Raw genomic sequence first — 25284 nt, forward strand, 5'->3', positions numbered from 1 at the left:
CTTTCAATGGTGTTTTTTATTGCAGCTATATCGCTCTTCATTTCTTTGGTCTTACTTAAGTTGTTGATTTTTTCATCTGTTTCTTCTTGCTTCTTGCATAAGTAGTTGATTTTTTCATCTGTTTCTTCTTGCTTCTTGTATATGTTGTTGATTTTTTCCTCCATCCGGTTTTTGCACTCTAGGACCCTTATTCTGAATTCTTTTTCTGTCATGTTGCATGCCTCTGTATCACTTAGGTGCTTTTCTGGCGAGTCCTCCTTTTCTTTCCTTTGGGGGTTTCTTTGTCTACCCATGTTTGAGCTCACTGACATATCTAGACGTTGAGTTGTTCAGTGGCTGCTCCCTGGGTGGCAGTGGCTCCTTGGGCTGTGGTTGCTCCTTGGGTGGTTGCGGTAGCAGCTGCTCCTCAGTTGGCAGCAGCTCCTCTGGTGGGTGCTGTTCACAGCTTTGTTGGTTCTTCTGGCTGGTGGGGGGAGGCTTCACGTACAGCTGCTGTTCCTCAGAGGGTGTGGTGATCAGGATGCTGCTGTTGCTTGGATCTGCGGCACTGCATGGTCTGGTCAGCTCTTCAGGCTGCCCCCTCTAGGCTCAGTCCTCCGTAATCACAGACCCCAGATCTCAAATCCCCCGGTGCCAGGAATCCCACAGGTCTTCCTTCCCCAGTCAGGGGCTGTGCCTTTCCAGGGGAGCTCTGCCCTTCCTGGCTGTAAACCGTCTCACCAGCTGAGTAATTTCGCCAATTCGGGGTGGATGCTATTTGTTTCAGCTGCTTATTCCATCTGCTCCAGGACAAGACTTCTTTTGGCTCAATTTTAGTTCTCTTATGTGTTTTTGATTCACACCCAAACCTAGGCCACCCCCAAATTAGGCATTTTTTCAAGAATACAGTAATATCTGCCTAAATTGACTTCACTTCCTTTGGTCTCCCCCATTTTTTTGTTCATTTACGGGGAAAAAAATCTTTAATTTCATTGCTTGTTGGGTATTATCTCAAATGTTCTGCCTGATCGTTTTAGACTTCTAGAGCTCTATGAAACAGGTGCTTTCTTTTCACCATAATCTTACCGTTTTTAGTACAACAAAGTTCATTTGCATCCTGACTCTCCCAAGAATTTTAATTTTCATTCTGTAGAGTGGGAAGAGCTAAGTTCTAATAGCACTTCTGCTACTTTCTCAGTGCCCTCAGAATTAGAGACAACAGTGCATAATAAAGCCTAGGATGAGGTCTGGCAGGTAGTAAGGACTTCCAGTAAATCACAGTTGTTCAATTTCATCGCATCCATTCATGACTACTACTTCCAAAACTCAGCTGTGTTAACCCTATCTTTTTTCCTGCATTATTTCAACTCAGTGCTCTTCACATTCGCTGATGTGTTTCTTTGTACTCTCCCACAGCAGATGAATGTAACATCCTTTCATGTCACCTTCCCTCAGGTGCCTAGTCTATGCATTGTATGACAGTAGGCATTCAGTAAAGGATACTGATTGGCAAGGAAAGCCACTAAGCAGTTTTTCCTAGTTTATACTAGGAGGCAGTTTACAAAAATTCCTAAAAATAAAGAAACTGTGATCTTTCTTTATTTTTTAAATATATTTTTACTAGAGGCCCAATGCATGAAGATTCATGCAAGAATGGGCCTTCCTTCCCCTGGCTGCTGGCACCGCCTTTGCTCTGGCCCAGAGACACCTTTCTGCCTTGGCTCCAGCCCGGAGCCACCTTTCTGCCTTCATTCCGGCCTGGAGCCGCTTTCCACCTTCCCACGCTGCCCAGAGACCCGGAGTGGCTGGGGCGGTGTGGAATGCCTGTGTCATCACCATGGCAGTGACGCAAGTGTCCCACCCCGTCCCTGGCCGCTTGGTGCCTGCGTATGCAAATTAACCCGCCATCTTTGTTGGGTTAATTTGCATACTCACTCCTGACCGGCTGGTGGGTGTCATGAAGGTATGGTCAATTTGCATCTTTCTCTTTTATTAGTGTAGATTGATTTCAGAGAGGAAGAGATAAAAACATCAATGATCAATCATTGATTGGCTGACTCCTGCTCAGCCCCTACTGGGGATCGAGCCTGCAACCCAGGCATGTGCCCTGCTGGGGAATTGAACTGTGACCTCCTGGTTCATGGGTCAAAGCTCACCCATGGAGCCACACCAGCTGGAAACAGTAATCTTTAAAAGTTAGTATGGTGTCAGATTTGTAACAATTGGGACATCTTTTCTTTTTTCTTTTCAATTTTAAATCTTTATTGTTGATAGTATTACAGATATCTCCCATTTTCCCCCCAATCGCCCCCTTCACTTGGTTCCCACCCCACCCCAGGCCTTCACCACCCTACTGTCTGTGTCCATAGATAAGATCTTTGGTTAACCTCTTCCCACACACACCCCTGCCCACCTGCAGCCCCCTCTCCTCTGAGATTCGTCAGTCTGTTCTATGCTTTTATGCCTCTGATTCTTTTTTATTCACCAGTTTATTTTGTTCACTAAATTTCCTGTTCATTTGATTTTTAGATTCAATTGTTGATAGATATGTATTTGTTGCCATTTTATTTGTCACATTTTTTATCTTTTCTTCTTCCTCTTAAAGACTACCCTTCAAACATTTCATGTTTGGTGGTGATGAATGCCTTTAACTTTTCCTTGTTTGTGAAGCTCTTTATCTGACCCTCAATTCTAAATGAGAGCTTAGCTGGGTAGAGTAATCTTGGTTGTAGGTACTTACTATTCATCAATTTGAATATTTCTTACCACTCCGTTCTGGCCTGCAAAGTTTCTGTTGAGAAATCAGCCGACAGTTGTATGGGTGCTCCCTTGTAGGTAACTAACTCTTTTTCTCTTGCTGCTTTTAAAATTCTCTCTTTGTCTTTAGCCCTTGGCATTTTAATTATGATGTGGTCCTCTTTGGGTCTTGGTGTGGTCCTCTTTGGGTTCCTCTTGTTTGAGACTCTTGGTGCTTCCTGGACTTATAAGTCTATTTCTTTTACCAGGTAGGGGAAGTTTTCTGTCATTACTTCTTCAAATAGGTTTTCAATAACTTGCTTTCTCCCTTTTTCTCCTTCTGGCATCACCATAATGTGAATGTTGGTACGTTGGAAGTTGTCCCAGAGGCTCCTTACACTTATCTTCATATTTTTGGATTCTTTTTTCTTTTCTGACTGGATGTTTTTTGCTTCCTCATATTCCAAATTGTTGGTTTGATTTTTGGACTCCTCTACTCTACTGTTGAGTCCCTGTAAATTATTCTTTTTTAAAATTTATTTTTATTTATTTATTTTTTTATTGATTTTAGAGAGGAAGAGAGAGAGATAGATAGAAACATCAATGATGAGAGAGAATCACCGATCAGCTGCCTCCTGCATGCCCCCCACTGGGGATCAAGGCCGCAATCCAGGCGTGTGCCCTTGGCCGGAATCGAACCTAGGACCCTTCAGTCCGCAGGCCGGTCCTCTAACCACTGAGCAAACCAGCTATGGCCCTGTAAATTATTCTTTATTTCAGTTAGTGTATGCTTAATTTCTGACTGGTCCTTTTTCATGTCTTTGACATTCTCACTAAGATCCTTGAAAGTCTCGTGAATATCCTTGAGTAACCTTATAACCATGGTTTTGAACTCTGTGTCCAGTAGTTTGCTTGCTTCCATTTCTTTCATTTGTGACATGTTCCTTTGTTTTCTCATTTTGGCTGCTTCCTTGTGTTTGTTTCTATGTATTAGGTAGAGCTGCTATGTCTCCTGGATTTGTTAAAGTGGCCTTATGTAGTAGGTGTCCTGTAGGGCCCAGTGGCTTAGTCCCCACAGTCACCTGAGCTGTGCACTCTAGGTGTGCCCCTGTGTGGGTTGTATGCACAGTCTTTTTGTAGTTGATCTTTGATTGCTGTTGGCATCACTGTTGGCATCCTGTTGGCTCCAGGTCAATTGGCTGTGAGGACCAGCTGCAACCACAGTGGGAGAGCTGCTGTGCAGGAAACACCCCTCTGGAGTAGGACTTGCTTCAATGGGGCTTTGGTGGTCTCTGAGTCTGCCCTTGAGTGTATCACTTATGGCTATGTAGAGTTGTAATCTGCTATGGGCTGAAGCTGTCCGTTGGGTACACTGGCTTTAGGGCCTCCAGGGAGGTACAAAGCCAGCCACTGCCTGAGGCCACCAGTAGGAGCTACAGAGGGATCTGCAGATGGCTGCTATGAAGCAAGTGCCCGGTGTTGGGCTATTTATTTATTTATTTATTTTTATTTTTAAAATATAAACCCTTCCCGTTTTTTCAAAATTTGTTATTTTTTGTTAATCCTCATCTGAGGATATTTTTCCATTGATTTTTAGAGAGAGTGGAAGGGAAAGGGAGAGACAGAGAGAAACATTCATGTGAGAGGGACACATGGATTGGTTGACTTCTGCACACACTTGCAACCGAGGTACATGCCCTTGACCAGAATCGAACCCAGGACCTTTCAGTCCGTGGACCAACGCTCTATCCACTGAGCCAAACCAGTTGGGGCTTGGGCCTTTTATTGATAAGCTTGGGGCACGCTGTCCCCAGCTGCAGCTTGTTTAAGAGATTTTTAGCAAAGTCTGAAGCCTGAGCCAGGACAAGCCATCCATACGGAAAAGCTGCTATAAGCAGCTTGGCTGGGGCTGCAAATTGGATGGGGTGGGGTCTCAGGGAATCCCCAGGCAGAGCAAACAGTGTGAGCCAAGCTGATGGAAACTCAGATATGGGTGCCAGTCAGCCCTGTGACAGGGGAGGTCCCAGCACAGAAACAATGACCCCAGAGGGCACTCCAGTCTGGGAGAAAGCCGCCCCCCTAGTTCCTGCCCTTATGCCAGACAATTCAGTTTCTCCCTGTATGTGTCTGGGTCCCCTGGCACTGGGGCTTGGAAGAAGTGGGGCCGTGTAAGCTCATGTGCTGGCTCTTTGAAAGGAATAGCTGAGTCTCCAGCAGCCTCTGTGTCTCTCAGCCCACAATCCTTACTGGTTTTTATAGCCTGTAGTTGTGGGGACTTCTCTTCCCAGCTCTGGAGCCCTGCGCTGGGGGTTTGGTATATGGCTGGGACCCCCCGCTTCTCACAGGTGGCCTCTGCACAGACACTCTCCTTCCTGATTAAAAATATAGCACACCTGGACGTTGGGTGAGCCCGTTCTGCACCTCCACCCCTACCACCAGTCTAATGTGATTTCTTTTTTACTTCTCTGGTTGTAGGGCTTCCATTCAGCCAGCTTTCAGGTGGTTCTGAATGACGGTTGTTCTTATTTTAGTCATAATTTTGATGTAGATGCAGGAGGCGGCGAGTCCAGGCATTTACCTATGCTGCCATCTTGGTTCTTCTTGTGCTGTTTTGATTAGGGAAAGCTTTTCTTAAAAACAAACAAACACATCCCTCTGAAATTAAAAACTTTTCATCTTCTATCACAATCATTTTTTAGTGGCATGAGAAGACCAAGTCTTTAGTTACCCATTATTTATTTATTTATTTATTTATTATTTTTTTATTAAGTTATTACATATGTGTCCTTTTCCCCACATTACCTCCTATCTGCCCCACTCATGTCCTCACCCCCTGTTGTCTGTGTCCATTGGTTAGGCCTATATGCTTGCATATAAGTCTTTTGATTGATCTTTTCCCCTTACCCCCACCCTCACCTACCTTCCCTCTGAGGTTTGATGGTCTGATCGATGCTTCTCTGTCTCTGGATCTGTTTTTGTTCATCAGTTTATGTTGTTCATTATATTCCATAAATGAGTGAGATCATGTGGTATTTATCTTTCTCTGACTGGCTTATTTCACTTAGCATAATGCTCTCCAGTTCCATCCATGCTGTTGCAAAAAGGTAAGAACTCCTTTTTTACTGCAGCATAGTATTCCATTGTGCAGATGTACCACGGTTTTTTAATCCACACATCTACTGATGGGCAATTAGACTGTTTCCAAATCTTAGCTATGGTGAATTGTGCTGCTATGAACATAGGGGTTCATATGTCCTTTCTAATTGGAGTTTCTAGTTTCTTGGGATATAGTCCTAGAAGTGGGATCACTGGGTCAAATGGGAGTTCCATTTTCAGTTTTTTGAGGAAGCTCCATACTGTTCTCCACAGTGGCTGCACCAATCTGCATTCCCACCAGCAGTGCAGAAGGGTTCCTTTTTCTCCACATCCTTGCCAGCACTTGTTGATTTGTTGATGATAGCCATTCTGACAGGTGTGAGATGGTACCACATTGTTGTTTTGATTTGCATCTCTCGGATGATTAGTGACTTTGAGCATGTTTTCATGTCTTTTGGCCTTCCTTCTGTCTTCTTTCGAAAAGTATCTATTTAGGTCTGTAGTTAACGCATGTTTTAAACCACAAGGTGGAAGCACGACATTGGGTTCTCTGAAGGCATTCAGAGTAGACCTGACTGTGGGCAGTCTACTCCAGGAGAGAGATTGCCGAGCTAGAGAGAAAAGAAATGATGAGAATTCTGTTCCCAGGTAAAGCAATCTTCACATTTCAGTCCTGAAATCCTTCACTGTTTATCCTTCAGAGTTTCATGAGACACTCACTATACATAAAAATACTATGCTTTGGCATTGAGAGAACTTTGATCAATTAGAAAATTTACTAACTTTGATTTAAGTTAATCACTAGTATAAAGTCTGAAAATCTTTAGTGAATATGTAAGAAAGTGTAGTGATTGTGTAAAATGGTGCTTCTAAAATTTGGGGTTCCATTCTTTAAATCAGTTGCTTTTCATTATAAAACTAGTAAATAGAAGTTTTTAAAAAATGGACTAATCACTTGTTTATACTTAATTTTCTTTAACCTTTTCCACTATGTTTAATATTTTAAAATTTAGTTGATTGAAAAATTGTACCTTGTTTTTACATGCAAGAAATTGAAACTAGACCACCAACGAACGCCATACACAAGAATAAACTCAAAATGGACGAAAGACTTAAATGTAAGTCATGAAACCATAAAAATCCTAGAAGAAACTATAAGCAGCAAAATCTCAGTCATCTCTTGTAGCAATATGTTTGCTGAAACATCTCATAGGGCAAGGGAAACTAAGGAGAAAACAAACCAATGGGGCTACATCAAAATAAAAAGCTTCTGTACAGCAAAAGAAACTGTCAGCAAAATGAAAAGGGAGCCCACTGCATGGGAGAACATATTTGCCAATGATACACCTGATAGGGGGTTAATACCCAAAGTTTTTAAGGAACTCATACAATTTAACAAAAGGAAGACAAACAATCCAATTAAAAAATGGGCAAGAGACATGAAAAAATGCTCAAAGTCAGTAATCATCAGAGAGATGCAAATTAAAATAACAATGAGGTATTACATCACACCTGTCAGAATGGCTACCATCAACAAATCAAATAAGTGCTGGTGAGGATGTGGAGAAAAGAGAACCCTAGTTCACTGCTGGTGGGAATGCAGACTGGTACAACCACTATAGAAAACACGAGTTTCCTCAAAAAATTAAAAATAGAACTCCCATTTGACCCAGTGATCCTGCTTCTAGGCATATATCCTAAGAGACCTGAAACACCAATCAGAAAGAATATATGAGGTTGCGGGGGGAGAGGGGGGAATGGGAGGATAAGGACACATATGTAATACCTTAATCAATAAAAAAAAGAAAAAAAAAGCTTCTTGTAGAAAGTTGAGATGATGTACTATGATGATTTTCAACAGCCAACTCAAAGTTCTAGAGGTATGTTTTTTCTTAAGTGCAAAACTCATTTCTCAACATTTAAATAGCTGTTTATATGTACATAAAAGTTTTTAAAACAAAAACAACAACAAAAAAGAATATATGCACCCCTATGTTCATAGTAGGGCAATTTACAATAGCTAAGATCTGGAAATAGCCCAAGTGCCATAGTAGATGAGTGGATAAAAAAGCTGTGGTACATTTACACCATGGAATACTATACAGCAGTAAAAAAGATGGATATCTTACCTTTTGAGATAGTGTAAAGCAGTGGTTCTCAACCTTCTGGCCCTTTAAATACAGTTCCTCATGTTGTGACCCAACCATAAAATTATTTTCGTTGCTACTTCATAACTGTAATGTTGCTACTGTTATGAATCGTAATGTAAATATCTGATATGCAGGATGGTCTTAGGTGACCCCTGTGAAAGGGTCGTTCGACCACCAAAGGGGTCGCGACCCACAGGTTGAGAACCACTGAACTGTAAAGGGACCTGGAGATTATTATGCTAAGTGGACTAAGCCAAGAGAAAGACAAATATCACATGATCTCACTCATACGTGGAATCTAATGAACAAAATAAAGAGATGAACAAAGTAGATCCAGAGACATAAAAGCATGGAACAGATTGATGAGTCTGAGGGAAGGTGGGGGTGGGTGAGGGAGAGATTAACCAAAGAATTTATATGCTTATATGCATAGCCCATGGACACAGACAATAGTGTGGTGAAAGCCTGGGGGTGGGGGTGGAGTGGAGGAGAAATACGGAGGACATCTGTAATACTTTCAACAATAAATTAAAAATAAATAAAAACATGGTCTTGAAACATTTTGAAAAAGATTGTGCCTTGTTTTGGGGGTGGAGTCGGGATAGGAAGTGATGGATGCTCTGAGTTGCAAATTTAAACATCGAAGTCTATCTAAAATATACCAGGAAATTTCTGCAAATGAATTCTCCTTTGGAAATAAGAAAACTGTTCCCAATTTATTTTCTAAGGTGAAAGAGTTATCACTTTTAAAAATTGGTACCTGTAAATTACCTGTTTCCTACTGGCCTTTTCTCATTGAAACTTAACTTTTTTTAGCATGTTTCCGAGGGCAGACATACCCAAGCCCAATTTCTCTGTGACTAGAAATTTGTATCGGGTTGCATGGACATAGGGTAAGGGCTATTTTCCAATTCCTGTAGGAGGCAAGTTATAAGTATGCTCTGTGTTTCAAAAGTACTTTATTATTTAGGACATTTATTTATTTATTTAGCAATTAGGACTAAAGACTTCTTTCTATATCAGCATTTCCCGAAGTGTGTTTGGAAATCTAGAAAGTAAGTTCAAAGTGATGGTACTGGGCTAAATTATGTATGAATGCTTCCGTGGGTAAGTGTGTTTGGGAAATCCTTTTTCTTTGTTGTATGATTTCTCAGACCTTTTAACTACATTCATGTGAATTTTGCAGTTTTTTTGTTTTGTTTTTACCAGAAGGCACACTTTTCATTATCTACTCCATGGTACAAATTAATTTGGAATATAACATTAGGATGAGTATCTAATCTAATAAAAGAGAAACGTGGTAATTGGCATACAACCACTACCCTTCCCATTGGCTAATCAGGGAGATATGCAAATTAACTGCCAGCCAAAATGGCGGCCGGCAGCCAGGCAGCTTGAAACTAACATGAGGCTTGCTTGCTTCAGTGACGGAGGACTCCAACGTTCCCCACCTGCCTTGCAGGTCTCTGAGCCTGCAGTTTCAAACATTGTAACAAATATAGATGCTAAACAAAACCCCAGAAACCAGCTTTCAGTGAGCGGTGATCTCAGAGCTGGAGTCAGAGCTGGAGTTATACATTGTTTTGAACCGAAACAAACCAGATACCTACTTTCAGCAGTGGAGGCCTAAGAGCTGGAGCCTCAGAGCTAAAGCTGGCCCAGAATTAAAAAAGAAAAGAAAAAAGGAGCGGTTGGGAGCTTCCGTCACCCGCCAGCCTGAAAACAGCCCTCAGCCCCTCACTCAGACTGGCCAGGCACCCCAGTGGGGACCGCCACCCTGAAGGGTGTGTGACCAGCTGCAAACAGCCCTCAGCCCCTCACCCAGGCTGGCCAGGCACCCCAGTGGGGACCCCCACCCTGAAGGGTGTGTGACCAGCTGCAAACAGCCCTCAGCCCCTCACCCAGGCTGGCCAGGCACCCCAGTGGGGACCCCAGCCCTGAAGGGTGTGTGACCAGCTGCAAAAAGCCATCATCCCCTCACCCACTCTGGCCAAGCACCCCAGTGGGGACCCCCACCCTGAATGGTGTGTGACCAGCTGCAAACAGCCATCATCCCCTCACCCAGGCTGGCCAGGCACCCCAGTGGGGACCCCCACCCTGATCCAGGACACCCTTCAGGGCAAACCAGCCATCCCCACCCATGCACCAGGCCTCTACCCTATATAGTAAAAGGGTAATATGCCTCCCAGCACCGGGATTAGCGGAGCCGAGAGGCCCCCCGGCACCGGGATCAGCATGACAGGGGGCAGCGCCCAAACCCCCTGATCGTCCTGCGGCTCTGTGTGTGACGGGGTGGGGCCACAACCTCCCTATCCGCCCTGCTCTGCTTGTGACAGGGGAAGGCGCCCCAACCCCCTGATCAGCCCTGCTCTGTGCCTGATACAGGGGAGCTCCCCAAACTCTGATCGCCCTGTGGCTCTGTGTGTGACAGGGTGCGATGCCCCAACCCCCTGATCGGCCCTGCTCTGTGTGTGACAGGGTGCGGCGCGCCCCCCCTCCCCCCCACGGGCCCTGCTCTGTGTGTGACAGGGTAGAGCCATAACCTCCCCATCGGCCCTGCCCTGAGTGTGAGAGTGGCAGCACCCCAACCCCCTGATCCGCCCTGCTCTGTGTGTGACAGGGGGTGGTGCCCCAACTCCCCTATCAGCCCTACTCTCTGAGTGACGGGGGGAGCTCCTCAACCCCTGATGGGCCCTGCTCTGTGCGTGACAGGGGGCAGCGCCCCAACCCCCGGATTGGCCCTGCTCTGTGCATGACAGTGGGTGGCGCCGCAACCTCCTCATCGACCCTGCCTTGAGTGTGACAGGGGGCGGTGCCCCAACCCCCCAATCGGCCCTACCCTGAGCGTGACTGAGGGTGGCATCGCAACCTCCCGATCCACCCTGCTCTGTGCATGACAGGGGGCGGCACCCCAACTCCCCAATCGGCCCTGCTCTGAGCCTGACCAGGGGCTGCACCTAGGGATTGGGCCTGCCCTCTGCCACCCGGGAGCAGGCCTAAGCCAGCAGGTTGTTATCTCCCGAGGGGTCCCAGACTGCGAGAGGGCACAGGCTGGGCTGAGGGACCTCCCCTTCCCCCCCGAGTGCACAAATTTTTGTGCACCGGGCCTCTAGTCCTATATACTAAAAGCCTAATATGCAAATCAACTGAATGGCAGAACAACTGGTCACTATGATGTGCACTGACCACCAGGGGGCAGATGCTCAATGCAGTAGCTGCCCCCAGCCCGCAGGCCCCAGGCCAGCCAAGGCGGGTGCCAGCAGGTTTCCCCCCACCCCCCTGCCCCAATTGCACCACAGAGGGAGGTGAGCAGTGGCAGCAGTGGGCGGGGCCGGTGAGCGGGTGGTGCCAGGCTGGCCAAGGCAGGTGCCAGTAGGGGGCCCCCCCAATCACCCAACTGGTTGCCCCACAGATCGGCCCTGATTGCCAACCAGGCCTAGGGACCCTACCCGTGCACGAATTTCATGCACTAGGCTTCTAGTATATCATAAAGTTATGAAAGAACTACCTGGGCTTTGAAGAGTTATAGTATTGCTTCATAAAGGGTCATTAAATCTGGTCTTTACCAGTCTTTATTCAGTGGTAATCAGTTCTCTAGTATGTGGACTTTGTTACACTTGTGTAAGTATTTGTTTTCAAAGTAATGTAATGGAAAGAAACAGCATCCATGGTTTACATGAATATTAATTTATTGAGAATAAGATACATTTTAGATTTACTGAGTTCAGAGGTAGTCATGGCCAATACCCAATAAAAGTTTACATTCTTAATTTGTACACTTAAGGTTCTTAATTAGAAAGTCACTGAGAAAACTTCAAAAATCATTTAGAGATATCTATAAAAGACTGTGGAATAGTTAATATGCTAAAGCATAATAAAAGTTTGTAAGTAATACAGTACAATACCTGCTTGTTGGTGACATAAAGTATATAATAAAGTTAGACTTTCCCCAAACTTCTCTTTTAGGTGTTATTAACTTTTTTGTTTCTCTTTAACCATTTTCTCCCTCTCCCCCAATCTAAAGTCATGAGGAAGGTATAAGGGATCTGTCATCAAATAGGCATTAACTGTGTTTTCACTGTGTACAATAAGAATCAAACTTCTCAGGGAGCAACTTATCCTGTTGCCACGAGACAATATGCTAGGCTCATTTTTCGGGATTTCCAAGGAAACGCTATTTCCAATCAAGTGCCAGATATTTTTACTTTCTACAGGTACAACACGTAAAAGTGCTTCTGGAACAAAACATCAAGTACATCCAACCACTCAAGTCTGAATGTGGTAAATGAGGCACCAAAATCAACACTGACACTTACCTGCAGGGATTTAGCAACATTTCTTTAAAGATTCGCTCATGTTTACATAATTCGAGTACCTACATCAGAAAAACTGTTACTTCATGCAAGTTTCCTTAAGTGTAATTAAATGATCATTCTAGCTAACCGATGCTTCATTTGTTTTCAGACCAATTCTGTTTGTATCTGAGGCAAAAGACTTGGTCCTGGATAAGTTACACAGCCTTCAAAATATTGACCACTTGCGTGTTAATTATCCTTCCTCCACCAGGGCAAGCACCAAAGACAGCACCGGTGCGGCTCTCACACTGCCGCTTCCGACGTCACAGAATCGGCTCAGGCAGGCAGAGGCCTCCATTTGACAGGTAAGGAAACAGTGCGGGGTGGGCTTGCACCCAGGGCTCCCACCTAAGTATCGTTTTACTGCCACCTGCTATCTTTTCTTCTATCTTGCAAACCTTTACCATATCGGTTTCTCCATGAAAGGAGTTATATCTGAAGTTAGAACCTGAGGAGTGTAGCAGGGTGGGAACAGTAGGGAAGCTGTTCTGCAGGGAGATGTGGGGATCTGGTCGGATTCCATAGTTGTTTCTCCTCTTGGACACTTCATGGATTAGTGGGGGGTGTAGCGGTACTTACTAACTCTTGCTGCAAACCGTAGGGCATTGCTGAAAATATGTTCCCCAAACCTGCTCAGAATTAAGTTCAGGTTTGGCGTGCATTTGGCTTGGAGATTATTTTAATTGTTTTGCTCATCTCTAAATAATTTTGATTCTGATAAAATTTCTGATTTTAAAAACATTTCCTTAACATTATGGCTCATGAACCAATTCAGATTTTGGTTCATGTTTCTTCAAAAATTGCTACCATAATTTTGTTAATCAATGTCACCCTAATAAATTTAATTTAAAAATTAACAATAAAAGAGTAAAAAATAAGATTAAAAAGGCAAAAAATTTGCTGTCTCGGGAAAGGAAAAGTTAGAACTCAGAATGCCTGATTTGAAAAATTCTTTAGGGATTAATGGCAAATCAAGCCAAATTTCATATACTTTTATATGTAATATACCAAATCATTTTCTGTAATATATTAACATATGCTTTCAAGTATAATAAGTTACGGTTTATTTAAATAAAAATGATCAAGATATTTAGGTTATTGCCAGATTTTAAAGACGTGAGTAAAAGATTATAAATTTTGTTTATATTAAACATGTATGATTTTGTATAGACAGACTAAGCTTGGCACAAGAATAGGTCCTAAATGCCCAGGTATCTCCCATTCATGTATGGTTCTCAAGCATTCACCAGGTACCAAGCCAAGTATAGTTTCATTTTCTGTTTGATACTTCCCCTTATATAATGTTTTAAGTTAGGTTAACTGTCATTATTGTGGAGAATAAATGCTTCATATTGAGTACTAATGATAAAAATTTTGTTTTCCAATAATAAAAAAGGTAGCCTTAGAGTTAATAGGTAATATACTTTTACTATGAAGCTTAGGATAAATGCAAAGTCCAGTAAAAGCACCGTATTTGAATTTATTTCTTGATACATATATGAAAACACTCTTCTGTCAGCATTACTAGGAACCAGAAATTGCCAAAGCATGGGATCTAGTTTAACTCAAAGCCCTATACAGTTTCTGGGAGAGACTGGGAGTAGCAGATTGCTGGAACCCTTTGTTCATTCATTCAATTTCTAATATGTTCTCTGAGGATGTAAAAATGCATTTTTCAAACAAATTAGCCCCTCGGTCCCAAAGAGCTCACTCTACTAGAGAAAACTCGTACCTGGAAGTAGAAGATTATAACACAGTGTTGTAAATCCAATAGTAGAGGTAACCTGTTCTATTTGGGGAGCAAAGAGGAGGGTTCCCAGATTGACTGGGAGGAGGTGAGATGGAAAGGAATGGAATGATGCTCAGCAAAGGCTTCCTGGAGGAGTCGATGCCTAAACCGAGTTGTAAAAGAGGGAGGAAGAAAGAAAAAGTGGGTCAGAATGGCATTGCAGGCACCGGGACACAGCAGGACATTAGGTGTCAGCAGGTTGTTGACTTTTGTTTCAAAGAGACCCCCTTCCCCAGTGCCATGTGGAGGATGGATCTGAAGAGGAGGAAGCTGGGAGCAGTGGTGCAGGTGAGCTGTGACGGCCGGAACTTGGCAGTGTTAGTAGTCCTGGAGGGAGGGTAGAATCGATAATTATAGTCTTTAGTGATTGATGGAATATATGGGATGACAGAGGAGGAAAAAGTATCAAGGAGAACTCCCAGGTTTGGTGGTACCAGGAATTGAGACAGGATACAGGAGGAAGAGCAGCTCTAGGGAGAAAAGTATGTTCCATTTTTGCATGAGTTTGAGGTACCTCTGTTCACATCCAGGTGGATATATATCCAGTGGGCAGTTGGATGTGAGTCTGAGGCTAGAGGCTAGAATTACACATTTGGCGGTTATCAGCATGACAGGACTGTGGCATCCAGGTGCAGAACGGCAGGGACACTTAAATGACCCATATTTTTGGGACTCTGTAGGCAACACCTTGTTATGCTATTAGGCCCATATTTTCTGGGGCCACTGAGACATGGCTGCCTATTTTCTCTCATATTTCCTTAGAACATTTGCAAAGCTAAATATTCCCAGTCTTGTTATCATTTTTCCCTGTCCTGAGAACTAATGATATATGGCACTATCTCTTCATATATAGCACTCATAGCAAGGTCTTGTATATGATAGGTGATCAATAAATGTTCATGTTCATTGCTTATATTCATCTGTCTCTCTGTATCCAGAATTAGCTTCTTTTTTTTTCGTCGTCTTCTTTCAGGAGCTTCATTTTTGCTCCTCAAGTTTAACTTCTTACAAATTTCTAAGATGACTTTAAAATGAAGTGTAAGTGGGCAGTACTTGATAGGTGGGTGTCTTCTATTCATCATCAAAACTAAATCATTCCTTTCATTATCACCACACATTTCTCGTTACAGGATTTAACCATTTGTCTTCTTAGGGAAGGACGGTGGCGTTTGGCCAGTTGTCTCACAGAGGGAGTTAGATTTGCAGTAACCTGGCATGAGTAATCCCTGATTCCAGGTGGTGATGGGGTTGAGTTTCACATTTTGCTTTATTTGAACAATATGTGAAAAAGAGTCACTAAGAGTAAGAACAGACTAGGCTTTGTTGCGGCTGAGTGGCTTGGCAAAATACTGTATAGAGGAATCATAGGACATGAAGGATTTGATACTAGGATAGAATCCAATTGCCCTCTGAGTGGAAATACAATATCCTTTTTAAGGGCACTGAAGTCCTGGGATTTTTTTGGGATAATCACCTTTGTGAGGTATGGCTCTTGTCCAGGGACTGTAACCTGAGGAGAAACAAGAAACAATTATTTGAATGATTTCAGATGTTTTGTGGTGCAAACACTAATATCCACCACTCAAATGCTGCCTTTATGAAACACATGGAACAACCTGCCGGGCCCCCCAGGCTAGTAACCACTTCAGTTCTGCTCATTGAAAGAGTTGCCCAATGTCTGTTGGTATGGACCATAGTTGTGAATGCTGTTGCCAAGAATTACAAAGTGGAATACAGACAGGTCCTTCATCACGAGGTGTAAGTCAGCAGCAGGAGGCGGTGGACTGATCCTGCCCCATCATTTTCATGGAGATTAAAGGTAAAGAGCTGTTTCTCTTGTCCCAAGTCTGTACTTAATATCCTGATTGGGTATCAAGATCCTTTGTAAGTGGGATTATTTTCTTAATTTATTCCATTTCCTTGCAGCTGATCTAAGTGTACAAGTTTACTCTTTCCTTATAAAGCTTTAATTTTACTTGGTTTTGTTCATATGTGTCTGAATCTTTAGCTAGACTTTTTGTTGTTGTTGGGGGAAATGATCAGGAAAAATAGAACAAATGCTAAACTAATTATAGATCATGTCCACTGAGAGATGCTTTTAATATATATGGTGAAGAGAGAGAAGAATGGAACATTTACATAACCATTAATTAGTATGTATTTTAGCCATTCATTTCCATTTCCAAAGTCTAGCCTTGCAATCTTGCCCTAGAACTAGTAGGTAAAGCCAACATGTACTGTGTTGGTCTAATTGGAAATGAACTATTCATAACTATTCTGTAAAGGTGTGGCTTACTTATGGGATTATATAAAAGTAATTTAGATTCACTACAAGGAAACCCCCTCCCCCCATAGAATGGAAATGTCACAGCACATGACAGGAAAATAAAGGGCCTTTTTTATACAAAGCGTCACAGTGAGTTGAGGTTTCCAGCTCTAGCCACTCAGTAGAAGGAGAGATTCTTAAAAGGATTAGCAATTGATGAGCTCCGCTGCTGGAAACTGTAGGAATAACCTGGGGAGCAGGGAGGCCCTGAATTCTATAGTTTTATAAACTGAAAGCCATGCCTTTATTATGTCCTGAAGATGAAATAATGAAATGCAAAGCCAGTTTTTCCTACAGGACAGACTGCCTTCTCCTAGGAGTAGCTCTGCTCAGAACAACTGCACGCTTGACATTAGACCCACTAAGCAAAGTGGAGAATTTTGAATTTCTTAGAGGAAAGTCATATTATCAAAGAATAAGAGACACAATCTGGACAGCTAAATCAGACACTTATTCATTTAGTTCATTTACATAAGCTTACCTGGGCTCAAACCAGTGCATGCTTCCTACTAGGAAGAATGACTCAGAAACATGCATCTTAAATTAAAATTAAAACCTGAACTTTTACTTGCATTGGTTGGAAAACTTATCATTTGCTTTTGAAAGGTCTGCAAAATATGTCTATCGCTTAATATAGTGCTAAATTTTGTGCATCAAATTTTACTTATAATGAATCCTAAGGAAATTGTGTCCAAATATATTTTTTAAAGTATATTTTCATTGATTTCAGAGAGAGAGAGAGAGAGAGAGAGAGAGAGAGAGAGAGAGAGAGAGAGAAACATCAATGATGAGAGAGAATTATTGACTGGCTGCTTCCTACATACCCCCTGCTGGGGATGGAGCCCACAACCCAGGCATGTGCCCTGTTGGGGAATCAACCGACCTCCTGGTTCATGGGTCAACGCTCAAGCATTGAGCAACACTGGCCGGGCCAAATCTATTTTTTAATAGCAGAAATGATGTCTCATGAAATGGGCATTAAAATGGTATTTCATAAAGCTTGCAAGTACTCTAGCTACATTGTTTAGAGTACACAATGTATGAGGTTTTTCTTTCTTTTTTTTAATCATAAAAAGTATCACAAGAAATAGGATTTAGCCGTTATTAAAAATAGTAACTGCCAGTTGGGAAAAAAACAAGTTTTTTTTTTTGGTTTGTTCCTATCATGCTCACTTCTCTTAGTCCCGGCCACAGGCAAGTCTGATGTTGTTTTTTCCTTTGTCCTCATGTACTACTTTTGGACTTGCCAGACATATTTTATATTCCTTCTAGGTGGGTAAGTAAGTATTGTGAATTTTATAGTATTTTAATACCAAAAACTAGAACTGTGTACTTACATTTAACGTATATGACCCAGGCAAGAGAAGGAGGTAATACTCTCCAAATTTGTTGGTTTTATAGGGGCAGATATGTTTTCTGTCTTGGACTTCTACAATTACATTGGGTAATGGATTTCCCTTTTGATCAAAAACTTGACCCTTTATACCTGTAAGGCAAAACGAGAATTAAATGTTAATACTATGTATTATGGCATATGAAAAATACTTCTTGTAATTAAGTAAAATATGTCCAATATTTATGAGCTGTTTTGAGTTAATAAAATGTTTGAGAAGAAAAACTTAAAAAAAAGAGATATAATAGACATAAAATCTATTAGTTTCAGGTATGCAACATAACGATTTGACATATGTATATATTATGAAATGATCACCACAATATGTCTAGTTAACAGTTACAATTTTTTCCTTATGATGAGAACTTTTAAGATTTACTCTCTTAGCAAATTTCAAATTACAATACAGTATTCTTAACTATATTCACCACAATGCACATTACATCTCCAGGACTTAATTTATTTTTGAACTGGAAGTCTATACCTTTTGACCACACATTTCTCCCACCCTCTGCCTCTGGCAGCTACCAAGGTGTTCTCGGTATCTCTCTGTCTGACTTATTTCACTTAGCATCACACCTTCAAGGTCAATCCATGTTGCAAGATTTCACCCTTTTCCTATGGCTGGATAATATTCCATAGTAAATATATACCACATTTTCTTTATTCATCCGCTGATGGACACTTAGGTTGCTTCTCTGTCTTGGCTATTGTAAGTAAAGCCGCAGTGAACATGGGGGTGCAGAGATCTCTCCAAGTTAGTGTTTCTCCCTGAAGTAGAATTGCCAGATCATACAGTAATTCTATGCTAACTTTGTGAGGAACCCCCATGCTGTTTTTACACAGAGACTGTACCAGTTTACATTCCCACAAACGGTGTAAAAGGGTTCCTTTTTCTCCACATCCTCGCCAACACTTGTCATTTCGGGTCTTTTTGGTAATAGCCATTCTAACAGGTGGGAGGCAGTACACTTCACCGTGATTCTGATTTGCTTTTCTCTGATGATTATTGATGTTGTGCACCTTTTCATGTACCTGTTGGCTATTATTCTTCTTTGGAAAAATCTCTATTCAGATCCTCTGCCAATATTTTAGTCACATTTTTTTGTGGGGGAAGGAGAGGGTGTGGAGATACTGGTAACTAGGAGGGAGGTGAAATGATGATACCTGTCAGTCTCCATCTATGGAGAATATTTCAGTAGGTACCTAGATGTGGGTTAAATTAGAGGCCTGCCCCTTGGGTTGAAGCTTTAAGATAAGCAAACAGGCTTCATTCAAAGAGAGACTGGGCATTTCTCAGTTGGCTGTCTCTGCGGGTGGATAGCCAGGTGAGTCTTATGGGGCCTCTAAGAACTGTTTCTTAGTTTTCTATATCCTTGTGGGTCTCATGGATGCAAGACCATCACCTTTCAAAGTTAGATGTTTTGGGGGCTCATCTCTCTAGTGCAGTTCTTAAAAGATGGGGTGCCAGATGTGGGGTTCAAACCTTTCACACCTCAGGGAACAGAGTTGTGAGTTCCTTCCTGATTGTGGGTGCTGTACTTGGAATAAGGTTTATGGCAAGATTGTGTCTCAGCCTCTCCAATAGTTTCAATGTGTGTTTTTCTTCTTCTCATTCACTCAATATGTAGGAGTCTGTCAGGTAGTTTCTGAGTTTCTTTCAGAGGAATCTGTTTCATTTGTAGCTGCAGATTTGGTGTCTGTGGGAGGAGGCGAGTTTAGGACCCTCCTACATCACCACCTTGATCCAGAACCTGGTAAACTTATGTTTAATGTAATTAACATACAATCAAGCTACCAATCTGATTTACAGGTTAAGTATGTTATATCACAATTAGAAAGCATAAAATCCTAAATCCATTCCTGTCATTTTCAAGATGTTTTCTCAGTCACCAAACTGCACTGTGACTTTGCCACAGGTAGATTCCATAAAATCCTAAACAAAACTCAACAACACCAATGTATTACTTTACAACAGGGTAATTATCTATGCAAGGGATTCAATAGTGTCTTGCCGTAAGGCAAACTACATGGGTAACAAACTTATAATCACAGGGTTACTTGGGAGCATGGAATTGATTGATGGAGTCTTATCATTACTAATAACTGAATATTTATTGATCAGTTGGTATATTTCAGGTTCTATGCTAAGTGCTTAATGTGCATTTTCTTACTGAATCCTCACATCAACTGTATGAGCTAGGCAATGTTATTGCCACAGCTTTACACGGTGAGGAAACTAAGCTATTGGATTATGCAACAACCTTCTCAAACTCACACAACCAGCTACGTGGCATAGCCTAGCTGTGAGTCCATGCTGGTCTCCGGAGCCCACACCGAACCAACACCATACCCCTCACCTCAAAATTTCAGAACTATGGCCCTAACCGGTTTGGCTCAGTGGATAGAGTGTTGGCTTGCGGACTCAAGGGTCCCAGGTTCAATTCTGGTCAAGGGCATGTACCTTGGTGGCGGGCACATACCCAGTGGGGAGTGTGCAGGAGGCAGCTGATTGATGTTTCTCTCTCATCGATGTTTCTAACTCTCAATCCCTCTCCCTTCCTCTCAGTAAAAAATCAATAAAATATATTTAAAAAATTTTTTCAGAACTATGGTTAGTTAATAAAAGGCCATTTACATTTTAAACTCTTCTCATTTTAAATCCTATATTTCACATTCCAAAACTAGAGACAGTTCTTCAGGCTAGGGAAGGCTGGGGTATTTGAATGTCACTGTTGCTGAACAAACACAGACCATGCTTAAATATGGAGTTTCTATTGGAGGGAAACCCCATACATCAGCCAAATAAAAGCTGTCTTCATACCTTACATGTCTTTACAATATTCTGTCCAGGCACCATCAAACCTTTCCTTTAGAGGGGAGTAATTGTTTTACCAGAAGACACAATTTATTTTTATATGTTGAAACTGAAATATTGGAAAAAGACCAGTAGCTCCAAAGAGATGCAGAGAGAGCCAGTACTATTACATCAGGGGAACAAAAAAGTAAAATTCTGGAAAAAGCTCAGATAATAAACAAAGGAGAATAAAATCTGAGGCTTAAATTTTGTGGGCCCCCCTGAAAACGAGGTAGAGAAACGTAAAGCTCCGCTTCCCTTGGAAGTGTACCAGCTTCGTGAATGAGAAGCCTGTGTCTGGCAAGAACTGGGACTGCATCTGCCGGGCACAATGGGTGGGACTCGGAGACGGCGTGTCCACTCCCTGTTCCCCCGGGTGACCAGTTGCTACCTACTCTGCATCGGGTGACAGATTGACAGCTACCTGTGACCCACAGGCTTCCGGAACTCAGCACGTACCAGGTTCTCTTAGGACAGGTTGCTTAGGTTTCTGGGTGCTGCGGGCCATCCCCCAAACCTCAGGGTTCAGGGCTGCTTTGGGGAGAGAGGACAGCAACAGGTAACACTGTGTCCCGCTCATCTTTGCTTCTCCCCAGAGAGGGGACAAGCATGCCAGGCCCCTAGAATCAGACTCGCCCTCTTTTGCTGTGTTGGCCTTGAGGCCTGCAGTCCCTATCAAAATACGAATGGCGTTCTTCTCAACTAGAACTCATCCTGAAATGTTATGGGATCACAGGAGACCCTGAATAGACAAAGAAGCCTTGAGAAAAAAAGGGGGAGGAATCATGCTTCCTGATTTCAAACTGTACCAAGAAAGGTATAATTATCAAAACAATATGGCCTAACAGATAGATAGCTCAAGGGGGTAGAAGAGAGAGCCCAGAACGACTGGAACTGCATTTGGACAAGTGCCTTGCTCAAGGTTTTACACGGGCAGACGACAAAACAGCGTGGGCCTTCCTGTCCTCTTGGCCAGGCCCCTCCGAGGCGTCAGGGGGATCAAAATCTGAGGCATCTTCCTTAGCAAGTGGTGAAATTGTACCAGCAAGTGCGACTGACAAATACCAACAATTTCCTTAAACCAGGACAATACCAGGAAGGAGGTGTTTGCTCCCATCACCCACAAACAAGGATATTCTTTGGCTGCCTATTGGGCACCAGTATGAAGAGAACCTTTCTTTCTATCTATCAAGTAACAATAACGACACTGTATCAGTGTTTTGAAATAGGATTTCATGTTAAGCTAGAAAAAACACAAAAAAACGACACCTCTGTGTTAAACCACAAGGGGGCAGGGTTGGTGTGCTGACGAATACATTTTTAAGTGAGCTGTGCATGTCTCATTATAGAGCCAGCCAGACAGACACAGATTCTGTATTAAGACCTCGTGTAAAGGGGCTTGCATGCCTTCCAAATTAATAATGGCAACAGCTATGCTGTAGTTTGCATGCTATCGAACAGTTTACAAAGCCCCTCACTGGCAATGCTATGTCAGCACGATGAGCTCCTCAGGGCCTGCCTTAATTCCGTGCTTGGTAAGTAACCTCAACGAATTTCTAAAATAGTGGTGCAGTTCCGTGGAGCGCAGTGCATGTTCAGTGACGCTCCGCCGTTGATGCTGGTGAGGAGACATTTTAGAAAAGATAGGCAGAGTACACACTAAAGGGCCGATACAGTCAGAAATACAGTAGAAAGGTTAAGCTGGTATGTGTCTCGTGAGGAAAATCTAGTGGATAAATACTAGAATATTAAGCAAGAGAGCATTCCAAGCAAACGTTGACGACAATTAGAAAGGAGAAAGGCACAATAATAAGCTTAATAGATGTTATGCCCTGGCCAGTGTGGCTCAGTGGTAGAGTGTGGGCCTGTGCATTGAAGAGTCTCAGGTTTGGTCCCCCGTCCCGGTTGGGGGCATGTATGGGAGGCAACCAATCTATGTGTCTCGCTCACATCAATGTCTCTCTCTCTCTCTCTCTCTCTCTCTCTCTCTCTCTCTCTCTCTCTCTCTCCTCTCTCCCCCCCATCTCCCAGTCTCTAAAATTCAAATGGAAGAAATATCCTCGGGGGAGGATTAACAATAAGAAAATAAATGGTATATGCTAGTGAAAAAGAAAGATGAAATTTTGTAGCATCTGCCACAGCATCTGAGACCCATGTACGTCTCAGCCAGTTAGACACCGTCCTGGGAGGTCACCAGTAACCTCTGTGTACTCGTGTTGGGCAGGGGGCATGGGAATGGGAAAATAGGTATGAAAGGGGGGGGGGCACCCATTCTTTGGATTAGTGGTCAAGGAGAGCTCTTAATTCTCCTTGTACTCAGTCCTGTACCTCTGTGCTTCTTACTTTTCCCTCCTTGGTAGCAGGTGGGAAGCATCTACAAAGTCACAGGAATGATGCAATTATGCAGCAGGCACACAATACAAGCCTCTTCAACACAAACATACCCCCCCCCCCCAACTGTGGCTTGATGTGGTAGCATAACTTTTGTGTCATTTCTCGATATTTCTTTCCCTAAGCCGTTCTGAATGGAGAAAAATAACTTTAACTCTGGCAATGAAGAGCCTTCCATACCCACCCCGCCCAGAGAGACACAGGCTGTCAAATGAGCTCCAGTGAACTGTGTGTGACTCCATCGCCACCACCAGCGGGTGTTTCTCTGGATCCGCAGCGTCGGCATCCCCCGGGGAGATGCTAACCATGCAGGACCCACGGAATCACACACACCCTGGGAGGGACCCGGAAATCTGTGTTTTAACAGACGCCCCGGGGAGTCGACTGCTGACGTTTGAGGACAACCACTCTCCCCACATTCGGTCTGTCCATCTGTGATCAAGGCCAGAGAGCTGTCAAAAAACGGGCTGGAGGATGCCCGGTGCCAGGCCATTTGGCAGCGTGAAGGGTGGGAGGGGTGAGAGCTAAGGGTGCATCGGCATGTCCGATGTTCTCTGAGTCTGTGACATGGCCTGGCGGGTGACAAGCAAACTTGGCTCTTTTCTAACTGAGTGATGACGTAACAACCCGTTTTCCTGATGTTTTCCCAGCTCTCCCGGTCCCTCAACATGTACAATGAGAACTACTCGATATCACATCCCCACATTAAAGCAGCATACACCATGCTTTCTCTTATATGAACCTACAGGCACTGCATTTCTCACACGCTGCAGACGCTCACGCAGAGAGTTGTAAACCGTTAGTTGTGTACGAAAGTGGGGCTGGACTGAGAAAGCACAAACAGGGGCTTCATTTTCTCAGCCCAGAGGCTCTGCTAGAGGTTATATTTTGTAACAGGAACTAATCAGGAAAGCGTACAAACCTAGGTGCACCTGTTTTATGTATTCAATCAGCGAGGCTTTGTTGGAATCCCAGAAGAACGGAAGCTTCTCCTCGCGAGGATATTTACAGCATGACAGCTCCAACGTAATTTCAAAGCACTGGGCCCAGATGTAGTTATAATCCTGCATTCCACCTAAGCACAAGCATAGTCAATATTTTTAAGGTTTAAAATTGGAGTGGAGCCAAGAGTCCCAGCCTTTGAGGACCAGTGAATCAGACAGTTGCACGGAAAGTACACGTAAACAGGAAAAGGTGAAGTTGGCATATTAGCATATAAAATCAGGGCTTGGCAGCTCGTTACCCAGGCATGACCGGGCAACCCTAAATCTTCCCATATGGGTAACCAGATCACAGCTGATTGAAGTTCAACTGTGCCTAAAATTAAGTGAGGGGCAGGGGAAGGGTCCTAGTTTGTAATCATACATTACAAAAAGGATGCTTCAAATTATCTTTCTTTCCTAAATTCCATTTTAAACAGACATACACTACAGTGACACTTCTTTAAAAATATTCCTACAGCCATAGCCGGTTTGGCTCAGTGGATAGAGCGTCGGCCTGCGGGCTGAAAGGTCCCAGGTTCGATTCCGGTCAAGGGCATGTACCTGGGTTGCGGGTACATCCCCAGTGGGGGGTGTGCAGGAGGCAGCTGATCGATATTCCTCTCTCGATGTTTCTAACTCTCTATCCCTCTCCTTTCCTCTCTGTAAAAAATCAATAAAATATATTAAAAAAATATTCCTACAGCCCTAGCTGGTTTGTCTCAGTGGATAGAGCATCAGCCTTTGGACTGAAGGGTCCCTGGTTCAAGTCCAGTCAAGGGCACACTGCCCAGGTTTTGGGCCAATTGGGGGGGGGGGGCGGGGAGGAGGCAGCTGATCAATGATTCTCATCATTGATGTTACTATCTCTCTCTCCCTCTCTCTTCCTCTCTGAAATCAATAAAAATATTAAAAAAAATTTTTTTTAAGCTAAGTAGTACACCAATTTGGAGGAATAATCATGGCCAACATTTAATGAGCGTTCACTATTGCTAGGTATTGCCTAAAGAGCTTTGTATCAACTCATCTAAGCCTCACAGCAATTGTTACCCATATTTTACAGATGAAGAAACTTGGTCAGAGATGGTAAGTAACATGCCCAGGGATTCTAGCCAGAGGGTGACAGACCAAGGCACAGGCTCCTGCTCGAGCCGCCGTGCTCTCAGCCATGACATCAAGCTGTTTCTGGGAAGGAAAAGGTGCTGTGCTGACTCTCGCGAGGCAAGAGGCCC

The 25284-nt window shown here is 43.2% G+C and overlaps 1 protein-coding gene across 2 annotated transcripts in view; it reads right to left on the reverse strand.

Annotated features, from left to right (window-relative positions):
• Nucleotides 1-11632: 11632 nt before the first annotated feature.
• CPM (carboxypeptidase M) overlaps nt 11633-25284 on the reverse strand; it is a 73242-nt gene continuing 59590 nt past the window's right edge. For both annotated transcript variants that reach the window (XM_059683571.1, XM_059683572.1), the window contains exons 7-9: nt 23995-24147; nt 17769-17917; nt 11633-15615 (exon numbers count right to left, since the gene is read on the reverse strand). In XM_059683571.1, the coding sequence (XP_059539554.1) occupies nt 15373-15615; nt 17769-17917; nt 23995-24147 (545 nt within the window). In that variant the 3' untranslated portion in view covers nt 11633-15372. The remainder of the gene's footprint in view (nt 15616-17768; nt 17918-23994; nt 24148-25284) is intronic.

This window comes from Myotis daubentonii, chromosome 2, assembly GCF_963259705.1.
Source record: "Myotis daubentonii chromosome 2, mMyoDau2.1, whole genome shotgun sequence".
NCBI lineage: Eukaryota > Metazoa > Chordata > Mammalia > Chiroptera > Vespertilionidae > Myotis > Myotis daubentonii.